At 50.1% G+C, this 26,053-nt stretch overlaps 2 protein-coding genes across 2 annotated transcripts in view; both read right to left on the bottom strand.

The window, feature by feature from the left end:
* Positions 1 to 3,318: 3,318 nt before the first annotated feature.
* LOC131268806 (glucose transport protein-like) lies at positions 3,319 to 5,962 on the bottom strand. The gene is made up of 3 exons (XM_058271086.1): positions 5,797 to 5,962; positions 4,412 to 4,834; positions 3,319 to 4,337 (listed from the first exon to the last, which is right to left on the bottom strand). Exons 1-3 carry the CDS (start codon positions 5,960 to 5,962, stop codon positions 3,319 to 3,321), a joined length of 1,608 nt encoding a protein of 535 aa, XP_058127069.1.
* Positions 5,963 to 11,024: 5,062 nt separating this feature from the next.
* The window catches only part of LOC131269466 (adenomatous polyposis coli homolog), a 30,409-nt gene continuing 15,380 nt past the window's right edge, over positions 11,025 to 26,053 (bottom strand). The window contains exon 4 of the mRNA XM_058271834.1: positions 11,025 to 12,086. Coding sequence (XP_058127817.1) covers positions 11,025 to 12,086 — 1,062 coding nt within the window. The remainder of the gene's footprint in view (positions 12,087 to 26,053) is intronic.

The raw sequence follows: 26,053 nt of genomic DNA on the forward strand, positions 1-26,053 counted from the left end.
AATCCTGCTAATATATGTGTGTGTATATGTGATTACGTGTATGTATATAGAAGTATATATATATCATTATACACTGCGTCCAGTTGTTATAAAACCACCTTTGTTTAAACATGTTTGTGCAATGTTTTGCAGGCAGACTTTGATAAAAGTAAACAATCCTTGGATTACGTCCTGAAGCTTTCGATTTAGCATTTGATTTTCGTTTCTGTACAACCCTGTTTGACAGCTGTAAGGTCTGTCTATTATTATACTGCATTTATAATGCATTGCTACATTGGTATAAACAAATGATTTCATTAAAACTCTCATAAATCAAGATGGTCTTGAAGCAATTGGACACGGGTGTATGTATACGGGTAATACTAGCTGACCACTAAGAGCCACTGCTCCTAAATATGCGACTTTTTCCCCCCTGTATCCACCCTCCCTCCATTTTACCACTGCACAAACATTCCGAAACCCAGATCCGGCACCCGGGGTAAGATACGAACCGAGCAGAAAGAAGAAGACAAACGAAAGATAGAGAGAGAGAGAGAGCGAGAGGAATGTCAAGATGCAATGCGAGACATGGTGGATGTGTGTTAAAGGTTTCTTCACCCTTCCAAATTGACGCACAAAGTCGTCCAGCAACGTAAACAACACCGAACCGATGGCAAAAGTGCACGCATCCCATCGCGCGTGTCCTGTGGAAAACAAAAAAGCCATTCCTCTCCAGCTGCTGGAGTTTTCCCCTTTATTTTCCCTGGGAGGCGGAGCGTGGGAGATCGCACGCATGCATCACGAGGTAGCGAAATCGAACGTACTCGAGCGCTTCAGCCCACGGAAAGGTCAAAACCGGCTGGGAGTCGTCCCAGCTGCAACCTGTTTTCGAGCGAAACGCAAACAAGCGGACTGATCGCTGCATCGATAGCGCAAACGGAAGTCGCCCAAAGTTCGGGGCGAGGCGCAAACGACGGAAGACGCAACCAGAACCAGGCAATGCCTACCTTTTCAGCCCGGTTTCATCCCAGTCCCTCGCGGTGGGCATTGGCATCGGTGCACGAGTGATGGTCACGACGCAAAACCGGAAAGACATGAACATTATTGCAATGAATTTTCCTCGCAGCGCGCTCGTCGTGGAAAACGCACTCCAACGCATTGTTTGTGCGGCAAAGAAAAAAAAAAGCGAACTAATTACACGCCGCAAAGTACCAGGGCCAAGCGGAGTGTGGATGCGCCTGCAGGGTAGGCAAACAGCCGCACAGCGCAACAGCTCGAAAGGGGTTCTGCAACATCAAAGGGCACTTGGTGGTAGTGCTTGTTAGGCGGTGAGCCCGACGAGAGTCAAAGCGGGAAAATGGGGGTAACAAATATACATCAACGGAGCTACACTTATATATATATATATATATATACAACAAATCCATGTAAAACGGGAAGGAGGGAGCAAGCAACAAATGTATGGGGGAGGGGAAAAGAAAACGCCACATTACACACTGGAAGGCTCTCATCTCTCATCTCTAAGCATCATAGTACTTTTATACGAACACAAACATATGAAGAGTACAATATACGCCAACTAATTGTTGTTCTTGTTGTCTAGTTGATCTTCTTGTCGTGAACGCAGGGAACGCATTTAACAGAGGGTGAAACAAGAGGAGTGTAGAGTGAATGATTTGCAGTTTGTCCCAACGCAGGCCCCGGGTCGGTGCAACTCAATTAAGTTTAGTTGTGCAACCATTGCTAGCAGGTAACGCGTTATCCTCTCCGTAGCTCCGTAGCTCCTGCTGCTAGTCGGTCACATTCAGGAGACACCATATCATACACTAACAAACACAAACGATGCGACGAAGATGGACACTAGAACTAGTTCTAGCACAGACAACTTATCAGCGGGTTGCATCTGTCACGAGGAACAAGTGGTGACGCTTAGTGGTCTTCGTTAAGGGGGGGATGGGGTGGGAAATGGAAAACCTTACTCCACAAACAAAAGGGGGGAGGAGCAAACAAAAACAATAGAAATCGATCGGGGACACGGGGCATTTAGAGGCGGTAAGCAGTAGTCACTAAGAAGAAGCTTTTAGAATAAACAAGAAAGTGAAAGCCGCGAGGAGCGGTGTCGAGGGAAAGCGAGCAAACCGAAGAATAAAGCAAAACAACGCGAAGCGGACAAACAAACAAGTGAAACGGAGGAAAATAGAGGGTAGAATTTAAAACAAAAACAAACAAAAAAAAAACACCGAAACACAAACATTACAAAGCATAACAGTAACATATTGATATATTTTTAATAGTCAAAAACATTCTCGTTCCTCCGCCTGGGAGACTACGACTAAATAAATGTATGAAATCATAGCTATGAGAAAAATTTACATCTATACATCCTGTCCAAACATTTCGCGCTCGCATGAGACCCTCTCCCGACCCTCCCTATGCGCCCCCACCCCCTCTAATTATCGTTCCCCAACCCCCCTAAGTCTGCGTTGGTGTCGTGGTTTCTGCTATAGAAAAAGCAAAAACATAAACAAAAATCGGGGAAAACCTCACTCCCGGCATGATCACTTGACACCGCGCAGCTCTGACAGGCAACAATATCGAGAGAAGCGAACTCGAGTGAACAGAAACAAGATGAAACCACGGAAATATTCCAATAAACCACAAACAAATAGAATCAATTTGTTAAAACATAACTAAGAGTCGTTTTGCTATTAACCTACACGTTATGTTCTGTTTTCCCAGTTCCCACAACAAGTATTGCATACACTCTCTCTCTCTCTCTCAAACGCACACACACACACACATATACACACACATGCACACACATATTTACGCTAACTTACATTAAGACCAGTTGAAACCCTTTTCTTTTAAACCCTATTACGTTTCTTGTTTTGGTAGCTGATGCGAAAGAAAATCCCGTGTTTTGCCGTGTTATCGCTTTTCCATCGCCGGCTCGGCGGGTTGTCCTTTTCCGATTGGACCGATCGGTTGGTACGATCCGCACGATGACGCCATCGACGTTTGCTCACTCCGCTTCGGACGCACCGCATCCGTAACCAGAAAGAAACTGATAGTGCCTCGCGTGACTCACAGCGTTGAATGCGAACGACGGTGGAGGAAGGGGGAAAGGTGATTGGGGAGAGGGGTCGTGACGAACTGCGTCAGGTCCGGAAGGCCACGTGAGCCAGTCATGTCAATGTGGGAAAAGTAAACAACTCTTCCGCGAGTTCTCCTGCTTGTCGAAATATGCGCCCCCCGTTATCAGAACGATCAGTGTTCTTCTTCCCCGCGTGGAGGGAGGGGAGCGGGGGTGTGATGGGGAAGGGTGGCTCGTTTGGCTCAGACCGTCTCCACCGGTCCCTGGGGAGCGGATGGGAAATGGTCGGGAGTAATCTGCACCGCGGTCCAACTGGTTTTCTTGGAAGGCGTCGCCGACGTCGAGGAGGAGGAGGAGCTGGTCGAGGAACAGCGTATGGCGGGGGGGAGCGTTTTGTGCGCGAACCCGTCCGAGCGGGGCACGGCGACGTACACGAACAGGGCGGCAAAGAGCGCTACCAGGCTCGTGTTCCAGAGCAGCCAGCCGGCACCGATGGTGCGCAGCAGGAAGGGAAGCAACCGGACGGCGATATAGACCGAGGCCCAGCAGATGGCGACGGCTAGAGTGCGCAGGCCGAAGAGGTTCTCCTCGCGCACCTCGGACTGTAGCAGCAGCTGCGGCTGCCGATGGAAGCCGAGGGCGTAGGCGGCGAACACGAGGGCGAAGGAAGGCAGTGACCAGTCCTGCTGGCCGGGTTCGAGGGTCGACGTGCGGATACGCAGCAGGTGGATGTGCCAGCCGAGCGTGAACATGGCAACGGCTATCAGCAGCGAGCTGGTGGCGAGCAGTGGACGGTGCAGATGCGGACATCGGACCACTTTGCGGGTGAACACCGAGGTGCAGACGAAGACGGCCATGAGGGTGACGGTCTGCAGGGACGGACGGTCGCTGCCAGCCAGCTCGAGCAGGTTGGTCAGGTAGAACAGCATCGGTAGGACACCGACGAACGCCTGGAAGGTGAACAGCGCGAGCAGCGGCACGAGCTGGGTCAGGTTACCCTGATTGCGCACAGCTTCCAGCAGGCCCGGGTTGGGTTGCTGCCAGCGCGAAAGGGTGGACTGGAGGAACGCGTCCTGCTGCAGGTCACCGGGCTGAAGCGCATTCGTGCGCTGTAGGACGGACGCTGCTTCCGACAGCCGATCGGTTGCGCACAGGAAGCGAGCCGACTCGGGCAACAGCAACATTCCCACGAAGCAGCAGGCGGGAAGCACGGCCCAGCAGAGTGATGCCCACGTGCTGAACTCCACCGGCAGTAGCCAATCTGATTCGGAAGAGATAGCAAGGCTCGTGAAAGCGAGCTTTTCTGGAGTACGACGACGGCTCAGGAGTTCTTACCGGCGGCAAAGCGTATCAGAACTCCGATGGGGAAGCTGGCGGACAAAAGATCGCTCATGAGCGTCTGCTTAACGATACCGAACTCTTCTACGTACGGCGGCACCAGCGTGAAGGTGAGGCCCGTCGAGATGCCAGCCAGGATGCGGGCGGCACTAAGCCACCAGAACGATCGGGCGAACGCCTCCAGGCACATTGAGCCGACCGCCAACAGAGACCCGGTCAGTAGGAACGCCTTGGTGCCTATCCAGTAGTAGAACCGATGCATCGCTAGCGCTATCACCGCTATCAGCAGGGCTGGTGTGGCGGCCAGGGAGAACCGCCAGCCCTCCGACAGATGCTGCAGCCGGGTGTCGGAGCTGAAGCGCTGGAACGCCCCATTGCTCCAGCCCAACATCAAGCCGGCCGTCACGTAGCTGACTACAGCTGCAAACAGAACATGAAAACAAACATGAAACCATCGGAAGGTACCGATAAGTAGCACTGGTGAGCAGTGGTACCAGGCAGCGTCGGTGTTCACGACTTCGGGGAATGTTGATCAAAAAATTGAACACAAATCATCGGCGAAATCAAATAGGTCGCGGACCTGCGCCCATCGCTCTTTGATGATTGATTGATGTTTTTTTTTTCTCCTTTCCTCTACATGAGAACTTCAACATCATGGACTATGCTCCCGGTAGTGGAAGCCCCGCGCCTTAGGTCGTGATCGATGCCTTCTAGCGCCGTTGGAAATTGGACCTGAACTTTGGAAGTACTCTTCTGCAACACTCATGACCAACATGTGCAGCCCAACATTATCTGCGAATCTCCCGGGGTCGGAGATCGGGGGAACCCTACACTAGGGGTCAGCAAATGTACCTTGTCTATCAGTGAACAAGTAATTGAAATTGTCCGTTTGACTTTTCACAGGTTTCTGAGAGAGTCCTTATTGCATTCCTGCGTTCTACAAAACATGCATTCTTTCTTCTGCGACGTTCTAACTGTAACAATATGTTAGATTCCCTACGTAAATGTCAACTATACTCAATGTGTGTCTAGAACTGGTTTGCAATCTCTATTCTTGCCTAATTCTTGGCTTCGTCAGGTTTGAACCATTTGGTTTCAATGAAATACGCAATTGGAATACAAAGCTACACTTTATATCACTGTTTACAATGTCGATGGAAAACGGGCCGGTAAAGCTGTTTTGACAAAACTGATGCCCTTGCAATTGGAAGAGAATCCAACAATTTTCTAAGTACAAGGCAGCAATTTGGAAGCCTATTAGGAAAGTTGAACACACATGTTTTGGGAAACTCTGCAACTCTGAAATTTGAGGCTTGTTGTCCTCTTTTTCAGAGCCTATAGTCTGGTCCCTTTCGCGAAACCTTTTTCATCTAGAGCCTTACCGACTATGGTGAGAACGTAACCCATCCATCGGTCAGCGGCGGGTTGCTTGTGCGAGCCCTCCGAGCTGGTACTGCTGGTGCTTCCGGTGCTGTTGTTGCTGCATTGATTGGTGAGGATACGCATGGTGGACGATTGCGTTTGTAAGTTCCCTACTTCTCGCACCATCGCTAAACACTGACAGGTGCACCTTCACTCGCACGCAATTCCAAATGTAGTTCCCGGGCGAGCGGAATCTCAGATCTGGGAACTAGAACTCTATCTCTAAACTGTTCGAGTCACTCTTGTAACTTGTGTACCTTTCTTTTAGCTACACGTTGGACGATTGTTGTTCCGAAACACCCTACTCAAAGCGAAGGCAGCAAATCACCTAGAACCCCGCTCGTTCGTAGCACACAATCGAGACTGAACTAAATCTGGGTGATCGGGCCAGTACTCCACTGCGTCGTCACTATCACGTCGCTGCCGGCAGACCTTTTTCGTTACGGGTCTTTTTTTACATGAGAGTTCTTCACCAGCCACCCTTCCCCCCCCTTTCCCCCACACTTGATTCGAGAAAGTTAAGGCGTCCTCCGATAAGCAGAACCTTCACCGGAGGAGCGGATGCGCTTGGATCGGTTGAAATTTTCGTTAATCTTCGCTCGTTCTATTTCTCCTCCTCCCGGCTCCAACGGTCGGTTGGTTTGATAAGCGCAAGTCAAAGCGATTGCAGCAGACGCCACTGGAGCCGTCGCCGGCGTAGTACCGCGAGCCATAATACCACCGCCACGGTAAAACCGGTATACATAAACACCACACGGGATGCCTCTGACAGCTGTCAATAATAGGAAATAATTGTTGAAAAATGCGGTCCGACTCAGATTCCGGCAGGCAGGCAATAACAACACCAACACGAGCAGGATGATGACGGTTGGGGCCAAAAAATCCTACACAACCTCATCAACAACTGCAACGATCGAATGGTTTTTTGAAACTACCATCTCCTCCCGTCGATAACTCAAGTTTTCGTGATGCAATCACGATTCCGTTTTTCTCTCGCTCGCTCGCTTGAATTCAATTTCAAAAAATTTTCTTCAATCGCTACCCATCCCGCCTTTCCGCCGAACCACGGTGCCCTTTTCTTGATCACGCGAGGTCTTATCGAACGTAGGATGTGATTAGCATTCTGGTTCTTCCAGAACCCCTAGAATACTCGCTCGAGTAGCGGCTATCGTTATCAGTCGTCTTTTTTTCCGGACCGTGCCGTGGAGTGCGTGCTTTCGCCGGGGTGGAAGGTGACGGGTGGGGGGGGACCATCCGGTGGGCCGGACGGCTCATCGTACGATCGGCCGACCAATCGGCGTCCGGCATTCGATCGCCCGCGACGTGGCCTTCGAGCGCCAACGACGCAGAGAGGTCTGCTACGTTGTTTTTGAGGTTAGGGCAAACCTCGGTACCCAAACCGGCGCATTACGCGCGAACTCTCGGATTCGAGGATGGACGTGTTTGATTTCTCGAAGCTGGCTGCAACCGGTTTCGACTTTTCAGGATTTATGACACAAAATTGATTGCAGGAATTTTCAATATTCCAGTAATTAAACAAGATTGCGTGTTACTCACCACAAACGGTACGCGGAACGGTTTTCAAATCGAGCGACGCAAATTTGGCAACTCCAAAGGCAAACAGAAGTTTGTCCACAGACCGCGAAACACAATCCACAATCCACCGCTGGAGGCAAAAGGGTGGGGTAAAAGTTTCAACAGGTGGCTCATGTCTGTGGCTCCAGCCTTCAGGATGGCCTTCTGCCTCTACACTCCAAGGTGGCAATTTATCCTCCTCCAGAACCTGCCTTCCATGAGCCCGTTTTGTCCCGTTTCTACTCGCTGGCTTTCTGGATCTCTGGATCTATTAGTGGGCGGCTGGGATTACAGCATTCAACAGCCGGCGGCAACCGAGACGGGAGTTGAACGTGAGTTCCCGACGACTACGGGATGAAATGCAACGTTCGCTTCCGGAGAAAACGGTTGCTCACCCACCTCCAACTCCCGGACAATGGATGGTTCAATTATGCTCATCAGCGGACCCACCCCCCTCACCATCACTGTTTGCCGGTGACAGCGATTATACCGATCAATCCATCCATCCGCCTAGCTCGGGCGTACGGTAGGTACCTCCGACCAAGAGAGAGACCCTCCCCGGGAATGGTGTAGTGGCGTTAAAACAATGGTGTACACGCTCAACACGTCCAGGACCTGAGAAGCGGACCTGCGAAGGCTACCGGTGAATCGTTTCTCCCCAATGCCCACGACGCACCATTGCCGGTTTCCGGTTGTCACATGTCGCAGCAGCGAGGAACTGCTGCTCTATTTGCTGACGTCCACCGAAAGCCAATGCAAAGCTGGGCCTGCATTCGTGTGAGTCTATTTTTAAAACAGCGCGCCACTTTGTGATTTGATTCCGCCCGCCGTCACCATGGACACGAACCTCACCTAAACCCACACGCGCTTCGTTATTTGCGCCGTGCGGGTATGCAATCCGCATTACACGAGTTGAAAAGCGCACCCCCCGGTAGTTTCCATCAAACCGTTCCGTAAAACGCGGAATGGTGCAATGGAATTTTCAATCTCGCTTGCGAGAGTACGAAACATACACTCCCTTCACTATTTCAATATCATTTCGAATGTTGAAACAAGGATGATAAATGATTTCGTCACACAAAACATCTCTTTGCTTACGTAACGTCAAATCGAAAAGTGTGGCATCGCTTGCGTGGCCGATTGTTTACCCATTTTCGTACTTGTTTATTCACGCCAAAACATATTTAAAACCGTTGAATGACATTTTGAGCTTTTCATTTGTCTACTAGTTAGTCATTCCGTTTACTGGCGTTTGATTTGGTCGTTACTTTTCGACATAAACACATCGAGAAGTGTGTCTGTTACATGATGGGGGCGCCTGGTGGATACAGACAGAGTATCAACAGTGTGCCTTCGGCGGGTTTTGTCCTTGACTTCCCCTTCCTTTTACTTTCTAACGGAGGATAGTATGTCCGATGTTCCCCGGAATTTGGTAGAAATATGTTTAATCAAAAAGTAAACCTTTTTTGAGGTTATGTCCACCCGTCCTTCACCCCAAAGTGTTTTCATGTTGCGTATAGACATGTAGACAGCAGAGAAAACACAGACAGACATATGGAGCTCCGCCAGCCAGGGCAAGCCCCCCCAACAGTGACGTAGATCCCTGAACCTAGTAGGTAGTAAGCGAGCGCCGCCTTTAGGCTCCAGGGCAGCGTCGCAATGCGTCGTAATTGCAACAAAGGTAATAGACCTAATCAGCAGCGCGTTACGCTGCGACTCAACCGGCCCGAAAGTCGATCGATGCGGATCAGACAGACCGATCATGCAATGCGTTCGGTCGTCCAGCTTGATTTGTTTTTTTTCCCCGCACCTGCTCCTCGCCGAGGGCAACATACAGTGAAACCCCTCCGCTTCAAGATGGAGGAAATCAACCGCGACGAGCAACATGCAACAGGAAGTCTGGTGCTCGATCCGATGTTAACTCGTGAAGCGACTGGTTCGCGCATTGCGGGAGCTGCTCGATATGCTCGCGGTTCGCTCCGGGTATTCATTATGTCATCTAGTGGACCCCTCTCTCCCGTCCTGTACCACTCCCTGCCGAAGGCGTCGACTGTTTGGAACTAGAGACGAGAATAACGATACAGTCCAGCATGAATGAGTCGGAATCGATAGACAATTCTTTAACTCACTTTTAATGAGTAGTCTCGTCCAAAGGGATTTGGATCACTCAGAATGTTTTAGCTCTTTCATGAATCATAAGAGAATGTTTTAGCTCTTTCATGAGTCATAAGAGTCGCCCGAGAATCGAATCACGATAAGTGAGTGAGTTAAATAACTCATTTAGACTGGTTCGATTCTCGAATGAGTTAAATTATCCTAAGCGAGCTGAATCGTAAACGAATCAAAATAAATCATCTTGGCAAACCACCACTCGTTGGGAAGAGTTAACTCACTCACCCACTCACGTGTGACTCACGACGGAAAAAGCAAAGGGGACGAATTTCTTCAATTCATTGAATAGCAAACTCTTTATTTGATCGGGTTTGAGTGTGTGGTGTGTGGCGCGGGTAGCCCTGTGCGGGGGGTGGGTAACTGAACATTTTTTTTACATATACACCCCCCCGCGGGCCCCGTGCCTCGCTTAACATATACATGTTGTTGTTTTTTTTTGGGTTTTTATCTTCTTCATGCTGCCGCCGCCGCCGAACCCAACTCCGAGCAACTCGGACTCGTTGTTTGTTTTTCTCAAGCGATGTTGTTGCTAGTATCCCCTGTTGGTACTACTCTCCAGTGCGTTTTTTTTCTCCCATTTTCACCTGTTGCACGTTCGGGTGCTGTTGTTCCGTACGAAACCGCGATTGCAGTTGCGGTCTCCCCTGCACTCCGGGGGTTCCCATTTTCCGTTCCGGGTTTTGCTTTTTCAGGCTTGCTTCCTTTTCCTTGACACGGTCGGTCGCGACCTCCAAAAAGGAAGGGGAATCGAGGGGGGGAACCGACCGGGTGTTGGGCCGAACAGAGAAAGGGAGCGGACAGGCAATCCGCTCCGGATCCTTTGTTGTTTTCGTTTCTGTTTTCGTTATCGTTTTCGTGTTTCATGATGAGACTCCTCACTTTCGATTGTGATCCTTTCCGCAGAGATGTTCTCCGGTGCGATCGTGGAGCCAGCTAGTCGCGGCCGATGAACCGGTGGCGTGACAACTCTGCGCTCCTCGACGGCTTGCAGGCAAAGGACCGAGGGTTGGACAATCCCGCTAGCACTCAAAACAAAAAAAACCATATGTATCCATATCACACAACGTCTTCCGTGGGGCAACATGGGCGCTGGAGGGTGTGGGGGAAGGGAGGGCGAGTCGGTGGCAGGCGGCAGCCTGACCGTTGTTGCTCAAGCAGTTATATCCTATAGGCGCGCGGCTTTGGGCTCACCACACTAACAGTGGTACGCGGAAAAGGAAAGGAAAGGGGGGAGGAGGGGGGGGGGTATGACTTGACTTTGACAGTAATACTGGGTAGGAGGTTCGTGTAGCTGCGTTCGCGTGTTCGAGATTTGGTGTTGGAGCGTTCTCCGCACATCTGCTGGATTGTGCTGGAAGGATTTTTAAGGTTAGGGGCGCGCGATTGAAGCGTACAAAGAGATGGCGGTAGATGAGTGGTAGTGGTGGTGCATTGGGGTAGCTTAGTAGTGGTTGTCCCATCGGCCATCGTACGAGCCGTCGTCTTCGTGTCCGGCCGGGGCGGACCATCCGGCGCGAGCGCCAGCCTCAGCGAGGGCGGCGTAGTGCGCGGCCTTGGCGTGCTGCACCTCGGGCGTCTCGACCGGGACGCCGTTGTGGATGACCGGGATGTGCTGCGGGTAGTAGGAGTGGGCGTGGGCGGGCGCGTATCCGCCGGCCTTGGCGACGGCGGCGAAGTGCGCGGCCTTAGCGTGCTGCACCTCGGGCGTCTCGACCGGGACGCCGTTCTTGATGACCGGGACGTGCTGCGGGTAGTGGGCGGCCGGGGCGTGGTGAGCGTGAATGGCGTGCGTGGTGGAGTGGCTCACGGCTGGGGCGAGGGCGTGCTGGTTGGCGCGGGCGGCGGCATGGGCGGCGGCGTGTTCGGCCTTGGCGTGGGCGACCTCGGGCGTGTCCGGGACGGGGCCGGCGGGATGCGCGTAGCCGAGGGCCTTGGCGTGGGCGGCGGCGTGCTCAGCCTTGGCGTGCGCGACTTCGGGGGTGTCGAGCGGGACTCCGTTGTGGCCGAGGACGACCGGGGCGGCCGCACCGTAGCTCCAGGGGTACGAGGCGTACAGGGAGCGCTTGTGGAGGCGGGCCTTGGCGGCGGCGTGGGCGGCGAAGTGGGCGGCCTTGGCGTGCTGCACTTCCGGCGTGTCGATCGGGGCTCCGTTGTGGCCGAGGACGACCGGGGCGTAGGCGTAGGCGTTCCAGGCTGGGGCCGGGGCAGCGTGGACCGGGGCAGGACCCTGTGGCAGGTTGGTGCCGGCGACGCGGAATCCGTGGATCGGGTCAGCCGTGTACTTCACGCTCTGCACGTGCCCGTTGGCGTCGACGTACGAGTAGCCACCGTGCGTCACACCGTGCGCATCCTTCGACTCGTGCTTCTGCGAGTTGGGCTCGGCGTAGCCGTACGAGTAGCCACCGATGCCATCGTGCGCCTGGTACTGCGACGACAGCGCGACTCCAAGGTACGAGCCGGAAGCGGAGGCCGTGGCCAGCAGCAACACTGCAGATCCAAGTACCTGCGCCGAGCCATAGAATGGGAGAACAAAAACATGAGTGACCACCTATTTAGTCCGTGCTTCCAAAACTTCGCCCACTCCAAGGACTCTGGCCAGATAAGAGTTCTCAGCTAGTTTGATAGGATAGGATGTCCCAGACTTTGGTTGATCGATGATTGGCGATTCAGTACTACACTCCGCTACTTTGGACACTCATTTTGGCACAACAGCTGAGTAACTTTTTTTGAGGAGTACCCTAACAGTACTCCTCCTGGGATGGCAAAAGGATTGGGGACCAGGGAGTTATGGTCGGATAGAGGACTGGGAGCGGAGTCAAGGAGTTTTGGAGAGGACCAGGACGTTGTTCTGGCCAGCGGAAGTGGATCGCTACTGGTACTTACGAAGGCTTTCATTTTTATTCCTCTTCTTGCTCACTGGTACACAACACTAGCAACACACGCAGCACACAAACACTGTGCACACACTGTAGGATCTGGCAGGAGAGGATGCAACGGGTCACTTCCGGTGTTCCACTGTTCAGTTTTCGATGGATGATGGACGCTGGTGGTTTTTCGTTGTGAACGAGTTTTTGAGTGCTGAAACCTCCTAGGAGCCGCCGGATGCGTTGGACTCTAGGACTGTTTGCGGACTGTGCCTCAACATTGCGCCCGGACATGGTTTTATAGTCGGCCCGGCTAAAAACCCAGGAGCCGCGGCTGAAACGCCGGTGAGCGCGCGTAAGAGAAAGCGGCCGAGCGAGCGAGAGACGGAGCGACGGCGGCGATCGCGAGCGGCTGGGAGGGAGAAGAGCGTACACAACGGCAACAAAAACTAGGCACACATACACACACACACACACACACACAGAGACCGAGGGCACTGGAGTAACAGACAACACACATTAAACAAACGCGTTCGCCTGAAACGCCCGATCCAAATCAAAAAGCGCCCGAGCCCGAGCGGAATGCCCTTCCCTTCCCGTCACTGAAGAGGTCCCCCCCCCCGCCCCGTCCCTCCCTGCGCTGCCCCGCCCGCCGGGGGGTGGTTCTTCGGTTCTTCGGTACTACCTCAGGGTTGGCCGCAACTATTACTCCCTAATCTGCCGCAGATCAGTCGGTACGCCGAGGCGTCGAGCGGCTCAGAGCAAGAGCGAGATGCGGCGTACGATCTAGAAAAGCGTGCACCGATCGCGGAACACACTGGGTAAGCGAGCGAGAGGGCAGGCGAACGGGTGCAGTGGTGGTTGTGGTGCATTTGGGAACGCAGGAGGCAGCGATCGTTTGTTGCGGTGAGGGTGTTGTACCGTTCGATTTGGCGTTGCGCCATACGGCTTAGTTCGATCCGGAGCGGAGCCCATTCGCTGCCGGGACGGGTGAGTGCCCGGCAGCGGAGGAGGAGCTGAGTGAGTGGAGGAGGCGAGTCTTTAAGGAAGAACAGTGGAATTATGGCATCGGGTACCGGGGGTTTGTGCAGGTGCACAACCAAAACCCAAGGAGACGGCGGACGGCGAGCATGCAACGCAATGCAGGCAGGACAGAATGTATATGCGAGCAGGAAAAACCAGCGTCGGAGAAACTTTCGGTTTTTTTTCCCCCCTGTAAACCAGGGGACCAGAGTACCAGAAGAGCTAACAGCGTGGGTGTAATGAATTGGTAATCGAACCGTGCAGCTCCAGCTGGTAAAAGGATAAATGCCTTAATAGGAACCCAAGCTTGAAAAATTATTTTGCGACTGCTAATCCATAACGGTCAAGAGATCGGTAGAACTCCACGCTGCGTACATTCCGAAACTGAAGCTACAACCAACTTTGGGTTTGCCATTTTTGACTAATTTGAGAGTTGCATTTAGTCACCTATGCACCTGCCATTTCTTAAGGTTCGAGTACATTTCGCTAGGCAATGGAGATCTCGCCCCAAGTTTCTCGGATGTCACTCCCCAAGCCCGATCGTTGGGCTCAGAAGAGACTCCAGACTCGTCGGGAAGTAGAAGACACGAGCTAATCATCAAATCCAACCAAACCGAACGAGAACGGTTCCTCTGTGTGGTCACGCGAGCGCTCCTCTTTCGTCGATACGTTTCGTCGGCCCCGCTGCAGTCATTATCCCAATTTACGTGCATTTTCACTTCATACCCGGTGCACCGTTGCGTGCAGAATGTATCGGTTTTGGGGTTTGCCTCAAATTGGAGAATGGGTACCGAAAGACACGCCAGGCCAATATTGGTCACAAATCAACCAGCTCAGCGGACCGGAAACGGGTTTTCGGTAGGGGGGCGAAGGTAAGGCACTCAAGGGTGGGAGAAATGTGCCGAAACCTAGAATGAGCTACAGAAAAGTGCAATCGTCGCGAGCGGGTGTTCGAAGCAAACCGGCAGACAGTTTCCAGTCGTCGAGGCTTCTGCCTCAGGTATTTGTTTGAACAGTTTGGAACGCGTTACGTACGTACAGTGGAGTTCGCGGAGTAAGTAATATCCGTCCCAACATCTAACTAGCATTTTTCCACGAATCAGAAATGCAGCCAGAAATCCTAAACCTACAAGAGATCATAGGTTCACACACAGATATTAGCAGATACCTGCGTATGACTAGTGTGACTTTAAAATCCTTCCTGGTTCAACTCCCCAACTATTGAGATATGTGATAGCCACATGTTGGCCACGTGTACTTGGCCTAAGATTTCAAACATACAAAATATGCCAGAGGTCTCTCTGAGGCTATAAGGGCCGAATTGCACAAGCTTGTTTTAAACCCCCATACGGTTTGGGGGACCATCAGAACAATGGAAGGGTTTCAAAATGTCGTCGTAGAGGTCGTCCAGTGTTCCTCTCGTTAGAACGAAATGAACGTTTAAAACGCGTTCTGGACATATCCAGCGAACGATGGTAAAACCTCCGATACAGAGGAAATGTCAATTCCATTCCAGAAACGTGTATGACATTACGCGAATTGATTTGTCAGCGGCACCGACGAAAAAAAACGAATTCGGTGTGAATGACCACGTTGGTTTGAGGTCCGGTTTGCTCTGGTTTCGCTCCATCGGTAGGCGAATCTAGACGCAACCTTGTCAAGGTAAAACAACCTGTCGGGCAGTCCACCAGTTCATCTCGCGAACCGGTACTGGTACTCAAAATTAACAACCAATTTAACGCTTCTCCCGTCACAGAAGTATGTAGAACAAATCGACTGTTCGCCGGCGGGTTAGGGCGCCGGGATCGGCGCGAAATCGGAAGCTCGGCTACAGCGGAGAGGACCCCGAGCCCCAGGGACTACTTCATAACACTAATTAATCCATTAATAAAACAATGAATTAGGATCAGCGCAATGCGGCGCTGGGCAGGGGAACGTCAAGGACGTGATGTGGGAGTTGCAATCGCCAGTGTTTGCTGTGGAGAGGTGATGCAACCCCGCTTACAGCGATGTATGCGTCGTCGATGGCGGTAAATGGTGGTGAGTATGGAAATGTGCGTCTACGTCGTGACCTTGCTTTCGCTTTCAGTTTCGGTACGCGGAAACTGACACCCCCCAACCTGCCTGCCGCTCTTCCTGGCCCTCCGAAACCTGGCCCTGGCGAAGGGAATGGTGGAGACTCGACTTCGCCTTATCGCAGACGACGGCCTGCACTTGCGCACCTGTATGAAGACGCGCGCCATTCTTGGATCGTTCCATGTATGCGTGCCCGAGTTTCCTTGATCTCTTCCCCCCTTTACTGATCGGCACAATCAGATGGTGCGTAAACGCGATCTCGTTTGTATACCAATGTGACGTTCATGTCTTTCCTGCTCAATTAAGATAGCAAACGCACCCGAGGGCCAAACGAAACGTACTGGTTGCCTTGGAAACGACCAGTTTAGTACCTTTCTTATCCCGACGGTTGGAGGTTGCAACCACATTTAATTTGCTTTTTAAACAAACCAAGTTTACCAAGAAGAAGACATTGTATACTAGAAAATATCTAATATACAAAAAATGGTAGAATATACACTAATGGGAGCACCCTTGACAGAACTTGTTTGGCATAATTTATTCTTTACATTTTATTGTATTACATATAACACGTGCACTGCCAAGCGTTTTTAGTACACTTTTTTAGTATAATCTTTTTTGATAAAATTGGTTTATAACATGTATTAAACCGACGGTTTTCGAAGCCTACTTCTAATACTAATGTAATTTCAATGTTTCATTGTCATTTATGGGAGAAAAACTTTTTAGAACTAATGACAGCTAGCTGTCAAAAATGTAAGAGGTTTAGGAACTCGTTGGTTTGTTCTGAATCTGGTTTGAAACTGTTCAACCAAGTGGTCGATTTCATACCAAAACCATAAGAATATGATCCGACGGCCCGAAAACATGTCCCAAAGGGCCTCGGCAAGCCAAAATGCCATTCCGGAAGTGGCGGTGGTAAGCCAACGAAACCGGCACCAAGTCCACTTTTCGAGTCACCCTCGCGGCACAACCATTACCGCCCTTCAGGCGACGTCAGAAATCTCCAGAAATTAATCAACGCAAACGAGTTCGTATCCACAATCCGTCGCGACCACCACCACCGCCACCACCGTCGTCGTCTTTGTTCGTCGTCGATCGCCTCATCTCATCTCAAGGTTGCAAAGTTACAGTTACCAACGGCTCTTACCCGACGGGCGCCAACGGAAGGAATGTCGATCGGGCGGAACGAGATTGAACAATTTCGCACCCCAAACGCACCTGGAGAGAAGAAGACGATTGGGCGGGGGGAGGGGGAGGGGGGGAGGTAAAAAGAAGCCGCGTGCCACCCCAAAACACACCAGGGCGCGCTTTCCACCGACCTTCGCCGCTTGCTTTTCCACTTCATTTCGCCCACTTTGCGTTTGCTTTCCGTATTTTAATTAATGTTAGCTGATGCACGTGGACAGTGAGGAGAGCCGGGGCGGGGGGCGAGGGAAAGCCACACACACAGGGAAAAACCGATACCCTTTTCGATCGGTTCGATTTTCCACCCGTTTTTCTTTTTTTTTTAAACCCTTCCAATTGTGTGTGCAAACCCTCCAGCGCGAAAGTGCGTTGCGTTCACAAGATTTTGTAAAATGCAACAACCATTGGTTCACGTTTTACCGTCGTTTGTGTGTGTGTGTGTGTGTGTGGGTGATTTTTTATGCTTTTCGGTTGTGGTTTTTCATGCCCGAGCGGAGCGCAACCAATTCCCGGCCTTCCCGCACACGCACAAGCCCCATTTGCGGTGGGCGGTTTCGGTGAATATGCATTTCATTCTGTGTGTGTTTGTGTGTGTATTTTCCTTGCAGTAGCCGTTTTTTTTTATTTTCGCATGGAAATGAACCTTCTCCGCGACGGCCGAAAGGAAGCATAACAAAAAAAAAAATGGCGAAGATACAAAAAAACACCCATTTCCATAGCGCGCCGTTTAGCAATTCAATCGTTCCGCCCCGTGCCACCCACCACCCCCTCACCCCTCTTTCATCCCCCCCCCCAAGGGCTCCCCCGGGAAGTCACAGATCGTCCCCGATGGGAAGTCGTCCTAAACAGCCCTTTGCGCGTCCGGCATCGAACCAGAAAAGTAAAAAACCCTTCACATCGATTCGGAGCGAACGGAAAATAAAAGGGGGGGGGGGGGGAAAAACGCAGCCACCGAAAGGGGAAGGCTACGAGGGGCTGGCACATTGGTTACAAGAGGGAAAATGCCCCCCACCCCACTTGAGTGGAAAAAAAAAAAACATAATTTCGCGAACATTTCTATTCAACAAATTTACTCCGGATTTCCACATTTCTGTTTTCTAGCATCTGTTCGATGACCGAAAAATATTGCGAAACTTGTTGATGTCTGTCTCGTTTTAACACCTGGAATAACTTAAAATATGTTTACGAAATTTACATGATTACACAGCTAATTTAATCTACCTCATTTTCTCTGTAAACGTTTTAGTTTATTACTTTAGCTTTTTAAATTGTTCAATTGTCCCGTTTTCGTTGCAAGCAACTGTACTTCCAGGCACGATCAAGACGTGTCCTGAACTGGACTTCTCTATCTCTTTCTCTCTCCCTCATAAACACACACACACATATACACGCACATCCCAAAATGCGGCGCAAGTTGCCGTTATTTTTATTTTCTGGTTGCCCGTTACCAAGCGAACGGTTGGAAAACATGCATAAATGCACAAAATATGCACCCTGGCGTCCGGTCCGCGCCCGCTCGAAATGCATTCCTTGCACAGTACCCCACTCCCCACCACCCCCAGGACCGCCATGATGATGTGGTTGACCTTGGGGATGGGGCGGAAGTGATCGCCGAAGTGATGGAATTTCATGTCGCTCGCACGTTCGAACGGTTTTCGTCTTTGGCGAACGTTCTGCCAGCACCAGTTTCGCTTCGTTCTTGGAGTGTGGGAGGGAGGGGGGGGAGAGGGAGGCACGTTGCATAATACCTCCATCGCCGAAGCCTACCCTCGCGCGATCCTTTTACCAGCATGCGAATGGGTGGCGTACCCATAAAGACCCGCTCTTAAAATGAAACAAGAATGCTAGAGTGTTGTCAACTAAACTGGTTATCAAATTTTATTTTTTGAATTCAGCAGAAGTAAAACAAAAACAACTGCTAAGTCCGAAAATTGTTTCAAAAATAAGAATAAAACCCTCGAAAAATGTTACAGTTAAGATCTTTTACCACTTTGTCGATTTATAATTTACAATTATCCGAAAATATTGCATTTAATTAGAAAAGAGTTATAAAAAGAAGGCAAGTTATCCGATTAGCGTTATGAAAAGTAAGTAAGTAAAACTACTATTAATTGTGGAGTTTATATATATTAAAAGCTACTTACACACGTCGTAAATCATTTCGGATACAGTGCAATGATAAACCGACAAAGGGGTAAAAAATCTTAAGTTTTTACCTTCTTTGGGGCGTTTTTTTATTCTTGAACTAGCTGATTTGCAGCATTTTCAGATGTAAGAACGTGTAATAACTATTGCATTTGGTCTCTAGAGACTCACCATTTCGTCTTCTTATGGACATGCAATCTTTTTTGTGAACATTTGTTGATAAAACAGATGAGAGACTTCAGCTATGTGCAGAATGCATTTCTTATAGTGTTACATTACACTGTTTTACTTGACGTTTGCAGTATTTGTATGTTTGTTTAGCTTCTTTTTAATCATATTAGACTTTTTATTTTTGCTTTCTGTTACGATTATTTTCGAGAGCTGTCTCCAATTTTCTTTTGTCTTGCCCATCACACCGATTATTACAAAATCATGTGTTTGGTTGTTTGTTTCCTTCTAGCCACTTGTTTAGTGTGTGGCTCTCGCTAACAGCTACAGTAGAAGTGCCAAGAGTAAGGAGAAGGGAAGAAACGAAACATGGAACCGTGATTGTCGTGATCTTTACTTCAAATTTGATTTCCAACATATAAACCACTTCCGGGAAAATGTCCGTAAAAGTTGTTCAACGCTGCACGAATAATGTTCCAAACCTTCGCACACATCAAACACGGAAACCGGCGGGTTCATCAAAGGGTAAAGAATCGTCGGTTTTCGTGGTTAGGTTCTCGTTCTTGTTCGTTCGCTTTCCCGCATTCTTTTCGAAAACCCCACGCTTTCGTAACGCACAGAGGGCACGACGATCGTGGAGGGCGGCGCACTAACTAACTCGCAAACCGAACCAAACCCACCCACCTGAGCAATGCCCACCAGCAGCGGCAGCATATGGTCACCTCGCCAAACTAGCACTTAGCCCGTAAATTCTCAATTAATAAATATCTTGAGCACGCAGGGATCGCGTTCCCTTCCACCCTCGGGCAGGGAATGTGTGCCGTCTGTTATTTCCCTTCGGTCGTACGGAGGAAAGGGAAGGTGCCACCAACACCAGCATCGGGCCGCGCGTGTGGAGGGCGAGCATAATTCCCCCAGCATAAGCGCTCCATGTTGTTGTCGCGTGCAGGAAACGGCACACGAACTGCGAAGCCAGTTTCGCCCAGCTTACCCTCCACGTACGGGTCGATGTTTACGGTTCGAGTGCTGTTTTTCAGCTCGTCTTATTTTGCTTTTGGCTTGTCCACGACCACGGCGATGACGGCGAACGACAAAACGACAAGTACACATATTTTACATTTTTTCGCCCGACATTCGCTGCGCCGCCAATTCTGGTGAAACCGTGGATATCGAGATGATGCTGATGGGTGTGGGAGGCTGGAACTGCATGCGAAACGGTCAGGAACAGGTACCGGATACGTATGCTCCGAGACCTCCTCGCTTCAACAATGTAAGGCTATCGACAAAGCTATACAACTCCTTTCCCCTCTTGACAACCGTTCAGAAAGTTCGACTTTCTGCTGCTGACAGGTCGGTTTCCTGAGTTCCTGACCCAACTTTCCGAAAGAAAAGCAAATCGCTTCCGCCAGAGAACAACACCCACGTGCGGCCTGTTGTGCGCGTACATCTTCAGCCTTAGACCTCCTCCGAGTATGGACTTTCGAAGACAAAGAGGACCCGGACCACACACACCTCCATTACGTGCGCTAATGTGTGCGGAATAGAACGGCCTGGCGATCGATCACTAATTAGCATAAGATCAATATTTGTCGCCCATCGGAGCCGCCCGGGGGCTTGGAAGGGATGGTGGTGGCAGGGCCGGCGAGGGATTAATGTACGGCTGGGGTGATTAATTAGAGCGACAGATCACCCGCGACACGCGGCAGGGGCATGTTTTTGTGCTCTTGAATTTCTTGCAAGAAGTGCGGCAGTTTGCCAAGGAAACCCTTCGGTGCGGAATAACCTGACCGCAGGACCGGTGTGTTACTTCTTCACAGTAACTTCATCTTCATCCGGTAAGTAGTCTTTTAATGGAACTACGAACTAATGGAACTCTGAAAGTAAACTTCTTAGTCCAAAGACAGACCAATTCGCAAGCTTCAGTACTTCTCTCAGTTCGCATCAGATGCTTATGGAACTACGGACTATAACACAACACAAGGATTAAACTTCTTGGACTAAAGAGAGGCTGGTACGCAAGCTTCAGTACTTCGAACGTTGCGAATTCTAATGTTTGGGGTTCTACCACCAAGAATTGTCCCATTGAAGAGCGCCAATCATGTGATATCAAAGGACTTTGATGCAAGGTGTCGGATGAGTGTTTGATTTGCTCCGTTTGAAGGGTTAATACCGGAATTTATCAGCACTCACCACAACATTGTACGAGCGATCAGCGAGGCGCGATGTAAGTATTTGAAAGTAGATTCTGACCACCCACACCCTCTGCCCTCGCGCTCCCTTACGTACCTGGTGGTCAGCATCCACAACCCCCACAGCCCCCAGAGCCCTCAGCCCTCAGCCCAGGTGGAAACCGATCAATCATAGGCGGCAGGCGAAAGGTACCACGGGATCGGAACTCGGTATGTCGCTCACTTTGTGTGTTGCGAGATCACACACCGGACCCAGGTGTGTGGGCCCGGCGGCGGATGAGAATCTACGCAAACCACTCCTCCTTGACTTCCACCCAAGCAAGCAGCCCGCGCTTCTGCATATGCGGGTGAATGGGATTGGGTTTGTGAAAAAGGCGTTTGCGTTTTCTAGAAAACACGGTACAGGGTAGTTCTGCAGATGCTGGCAAGGAACTTAACTCAAGGAACCCCGGTCCGTTTGCATCAAAGGCGGATTATGCAGTCGGAGAACATGGAGAGATACACTGTACACTAATTTACACACCCAACCGTGCGGCCTGAAAGCTGAAGGTTGACTGGGCGGAGTTCGTCTCCTTGCCGAGCGTATTTGCATGTAATAATCATCCGATTGACTTGTCAGATGTCAGGTGTTATTACGCGACCGAGTCGCTCTACACTACCGACATTCCTGAGAGTGGCAGAAGGCGAGCGAGAGGCAGGAAAAGAATGGAGCATGGGGATGAACTTGAAGGCAGCGTGGTACTATGGTGAAGGTACGATGGAGTTGGTTTATTTATAAACTTTTAAGTTCCCATGGTAATTGAAAGCCTTTTTCCTTTGGAGGTCCTAGACTGTGTTCTTTTTCTTTATCATATATCCTTCCAAGATCTCTACCAAACGAGTTTAAACAGGCACCGGTCAATAGGCACGCGGTAAAAGAGCCCCGTTTCGCGAGATGCATAGATAAGACAAAACTACGCCGATTGTCGGCCGTGTTCGAGCAGGGACGTTCATTTGTCTTGCTGGTGAGCTTCCTGGTTTCAACCTGCGGCGAACCACCAGAACAGTCAGCTCACCCGAATGCTCCCTCGAGGTCCCCGAATGACCGCGCGCTGTGTCGGAGCGGATGAACCACCGGTCGCAGGTAGCGCGAGAAATAGGACGAATCAATTCATCAAAGTCAACACTTCGTTAAGGGAACTGTCAAATGCCGGAGCGACCTGACTTTCCATCGCTGCGCTGTAATGGAGTTCCATCAGCTGCCAGTTCTCAGCTATCCCCCCCCCCTTTGCCAAACTAGATGACTCACGCTCTGATTGTCCGTTTGATTTTGCAGAATATCGTTGAAAGTGACACGGGCCAACCGATGACAACTTTCTGTCGGTGTGCAATCAACGAATCCGAAATAGTTTGGAACTTCTATTAATGGAACTTGTGCCTTCCCAAAACTCTAAGTCTAATAGTTTAAAAGCATTGTGACGGACGTACACAAAGTTGAGGTTACAGAAAGTTAGAATAAATACCTCCAGAGTGGTTTATACTCTCATACCAACTCTCTGAAGGATCCCTACCGCTTACTCAATCTACTGTCTACTGCGTACCATGGCTTTCAATTGGCCTGCCAATCGATGTCAAATATCTTTCTTAAACAACAAAACAGCTCCATATCAAGATAAGCTGATATCCATTAATATTCGTCATTTTTTTCTCTCCCAATCGCTTGTCATATTTTTTTTTCAGCCCATACTAGTTTCGCCAATGAGCTTGTTTGTTTGGCTAATTGCCGGCACTCAGCGGCTGTCCCATAGCCAGATATCCGGACATGGCGGCCACAACATGGCGGCCGCAGAACAAACAAACCAAAGCGCCAAATATTTAAAGCATCTCCTCCTCCATCCATCCATCAACTTAAGCAACCTTGAAAGGCGCCGCAGCTTCCGTAGTATCGTGCGTTTTTAACATTGTTTAACGACCCCTCGTGGCTGCTTTTCCCCGGTGCCAGTGTCACGGAGCAAGTGAGCGCCAAGTTTGCGTGTTTCTGCGGTTTCCTGCTTTCGGGGCGGCCCGGTCCCGGAAGCGGATTACCGAAAATCGAATTACTGGAACCCTGCCGCTGGCGCGGCCTCCATTCGCCTCTCCCTCCATTCCGGATTTCTCCGCTTGGCTGCCTTCATCCATCCATCCCAACCGTTCGCTAGGCCGTAAACTTCATTCTAGTCCAGTTAATTAAGGGTTCCTCTCGACAGACTCGATTAAAAACGTGACGGTAATGCAGGAGATGATGGAAGGTGAGAGAGCGAGAAAGTAAAATTGAAAAAAAAAACAGTATACGCACAACGTTTACAACGTGACGAAAGTTAGTCTACACTTACATCGGTCCGCACGCAGACGCATTTGGTTACACAATTTTATGGTTGCAGTATGGGTTTTTAAGCTTTCAAACCATTTTAAAATTCGTCAAATGCCGTTTATGTTTGTGATTAAGGATGTATTTAATGCATTTTAAACAGAGAGCAAAATAAATTTTAACTTAAAACCGTGCTTTTTCCCTTTCCTTTTTCGTTTTCAAACTTCGTTTCTAAATAAACCCTTTCCTGGAAACATTCTGCAATGCTTACTAGATTGCTTAATGAACTCCTGCTAGGTGCCTGCTCTTCGTTGTTTTGTATCTCTAGTTGGTGGTTCAAATGTTAGTGCAAAGAAAATATTCGAAAGCAATGACAAACGTATAGACAAATTAAAATGAAAGATATCGGCACCATCCACCAGCATTTAAATCAGCGATTTAAATAAAGAGAGAAACACACTAACGCCCTAAGAAACAAAAAACCATTATAAATTAACCAAACGCTTAAGGTTTTTTATCCACCTACTTGTACGCGAAACGCCCAGTGTGCGGTGTTGTGCGTGAGTTGGAAAAGGCAACCAGTTTTTCGTGCCCTTTTTCTTCGTTGCGCCTGCTTTGCTCCATTTTGGCGTTCCCTCTGGGGTGCATGCCACACAATTTCGCTGCACAAGTGGGTGCATTTTCGATGCAAAAACCACGAAGAGAGACGGAAAGCGGGGAAAAAAGGGAACGTCTGGAGGTCTGGACCCTGCCTCGGTCATCGAGCCCAATAATGCAGGCGCTAGAAAAATGGCTTGATGTTTTATTTATTACTTGCCCTGTGTGCAGGCAGGCAATGGCAGGCTTTCAAGGGCTTGGATCCGGGGCGAAGGGCTTGCGATTGATTCGAGGGAAAAAAGGAAGCAACCGTCCGTCCTACCCTTACACCCCCGGGAGCGCACCATCCTGGCTTGCGGCAGAAACTCCCGTTCGGTTTTTAATGGCTTTTGGGGCTCCGTCGAACGGCACGAACACTCGATGTCTCCGAGTGTGTGCGGTTTCACGTTGCCTTTCGCCGTAGCCGCTTTTTCCCTCTTGCCTTGCTCCGGTTTTCTTTCGTAAGGGAGGGGGGTGGGGGGGGTGGCGGGCCACGAAAATATGCCAACGCACACTGGCGCCGAAGAAACATCTCAATTAGTCAATCAATTTAACGCTACCTTAAGTGGAATTATCCGCGCACCTTCAAGGCATTTCTGCTGAGCGCCACAAGTGGTGAGCAGCTCGCAACAGCAGCTTATGCCAAAACTTCCAGCGACAGTATTTTGCGGGCAGAATCCACAGGCGGTGTCTCGTCAAAAGCAACAAGTTTCCCCCGGGGGGAAATGTGGCTTACAAGCAGTGGCGGATTAAGTGTTCTTGAGGCCCCAAGCAGCTACAAGTTGAAAGCTCCAAAAACATACATTACACTCAACATCTTTATGTTTATAAATTTATAGACTTTCAACTACACTACACAACTAAACTTTTACTCAACATTATCACAATTTTTAACTACCAAAATCCAATTTTCAAAACCATATTTCATGCGAAACCACCATTGCGAACTTTCCACGATAATGATTCCAACATCAAAACGTGATATTACTGAAGAGCACGAGCATCGCTGATTCTAAAATCGCGCGTATAGGAGGAAATACAGTCATTCTGTAGTCCGGAAGCAACATTTCGCCTCAATGAAATTTTGCGATTTACACATTCGTTCGGCAGGAGAAGCTAATCTATATTCAAGTGCGCAGTATTCGCAGATTTAGAGGTTGTATCATTTTGGCTATAATGGTGATGAGTTTCCATAACCAAAATTGTCACCGCCAAAGTGACTCGCGTTGTAGAATAGGATGCTGGAAATGAAAATATAGCGAATAGCTTTTCCCGGAACAATTATGCCGCATTCTGAGCTAGGATCCTCGTCATTAGCGGTGAGGTGAGTACTCCATAGCCAAAGCATCCCACAGGTGTGACGAATCCGCGTTGAGCTGTACGGCGGGAGGTGCTCGGTAAGTGGGGCAATAAAAGGATTGATGTATAATACATCGGGTGCCACAGAGACACCACAGGTGGTTGTAGGCGTAATTAGCGGAATCCCTATCTGACGCACCACACGTATCCATTACCGGGATTCGAAAGTAAGGAGATTAACGGCGGCAGAGGATAGCCGAAGGGGTGCGAAGGTGGCGATCAATGCAAATCTTCAATGTGAATGTGAGCTGATAGCTGTGGGAGGCGGCGACCGTGGGTGGTTATAAGTATCTGAATAGCGCGCGCTGCGAACACTCATTTCGTCGAACGCGGACATAATCACCAACATTAGATAGGAATCACCATTGCCGTGAGTGCGGGTACGGCGAAGGACACGGACCAGGTGCTTGAGGGGCGTGCTAAGGGGGAGGGATAAGCTTGACAAAAGCCCGCCTATCGTCCTTCGCACCAGGCATTGCACTGATCCCCTTCCCCC

The sequence above is a fragment of the Anopheles coustani genome, chromosome X (assembly GCF_943734705.1).
Source record: "Anopheles coustani chromosome X, idAnoCousDA_361_x.2, whole genome shotgun sequence".
Taxonomy (NCBI): Eukaryota; Metazoa; Arthropoda; class Insecta; order Diptera; family Culicidae; genus Anopheles; species Anopheles coustani.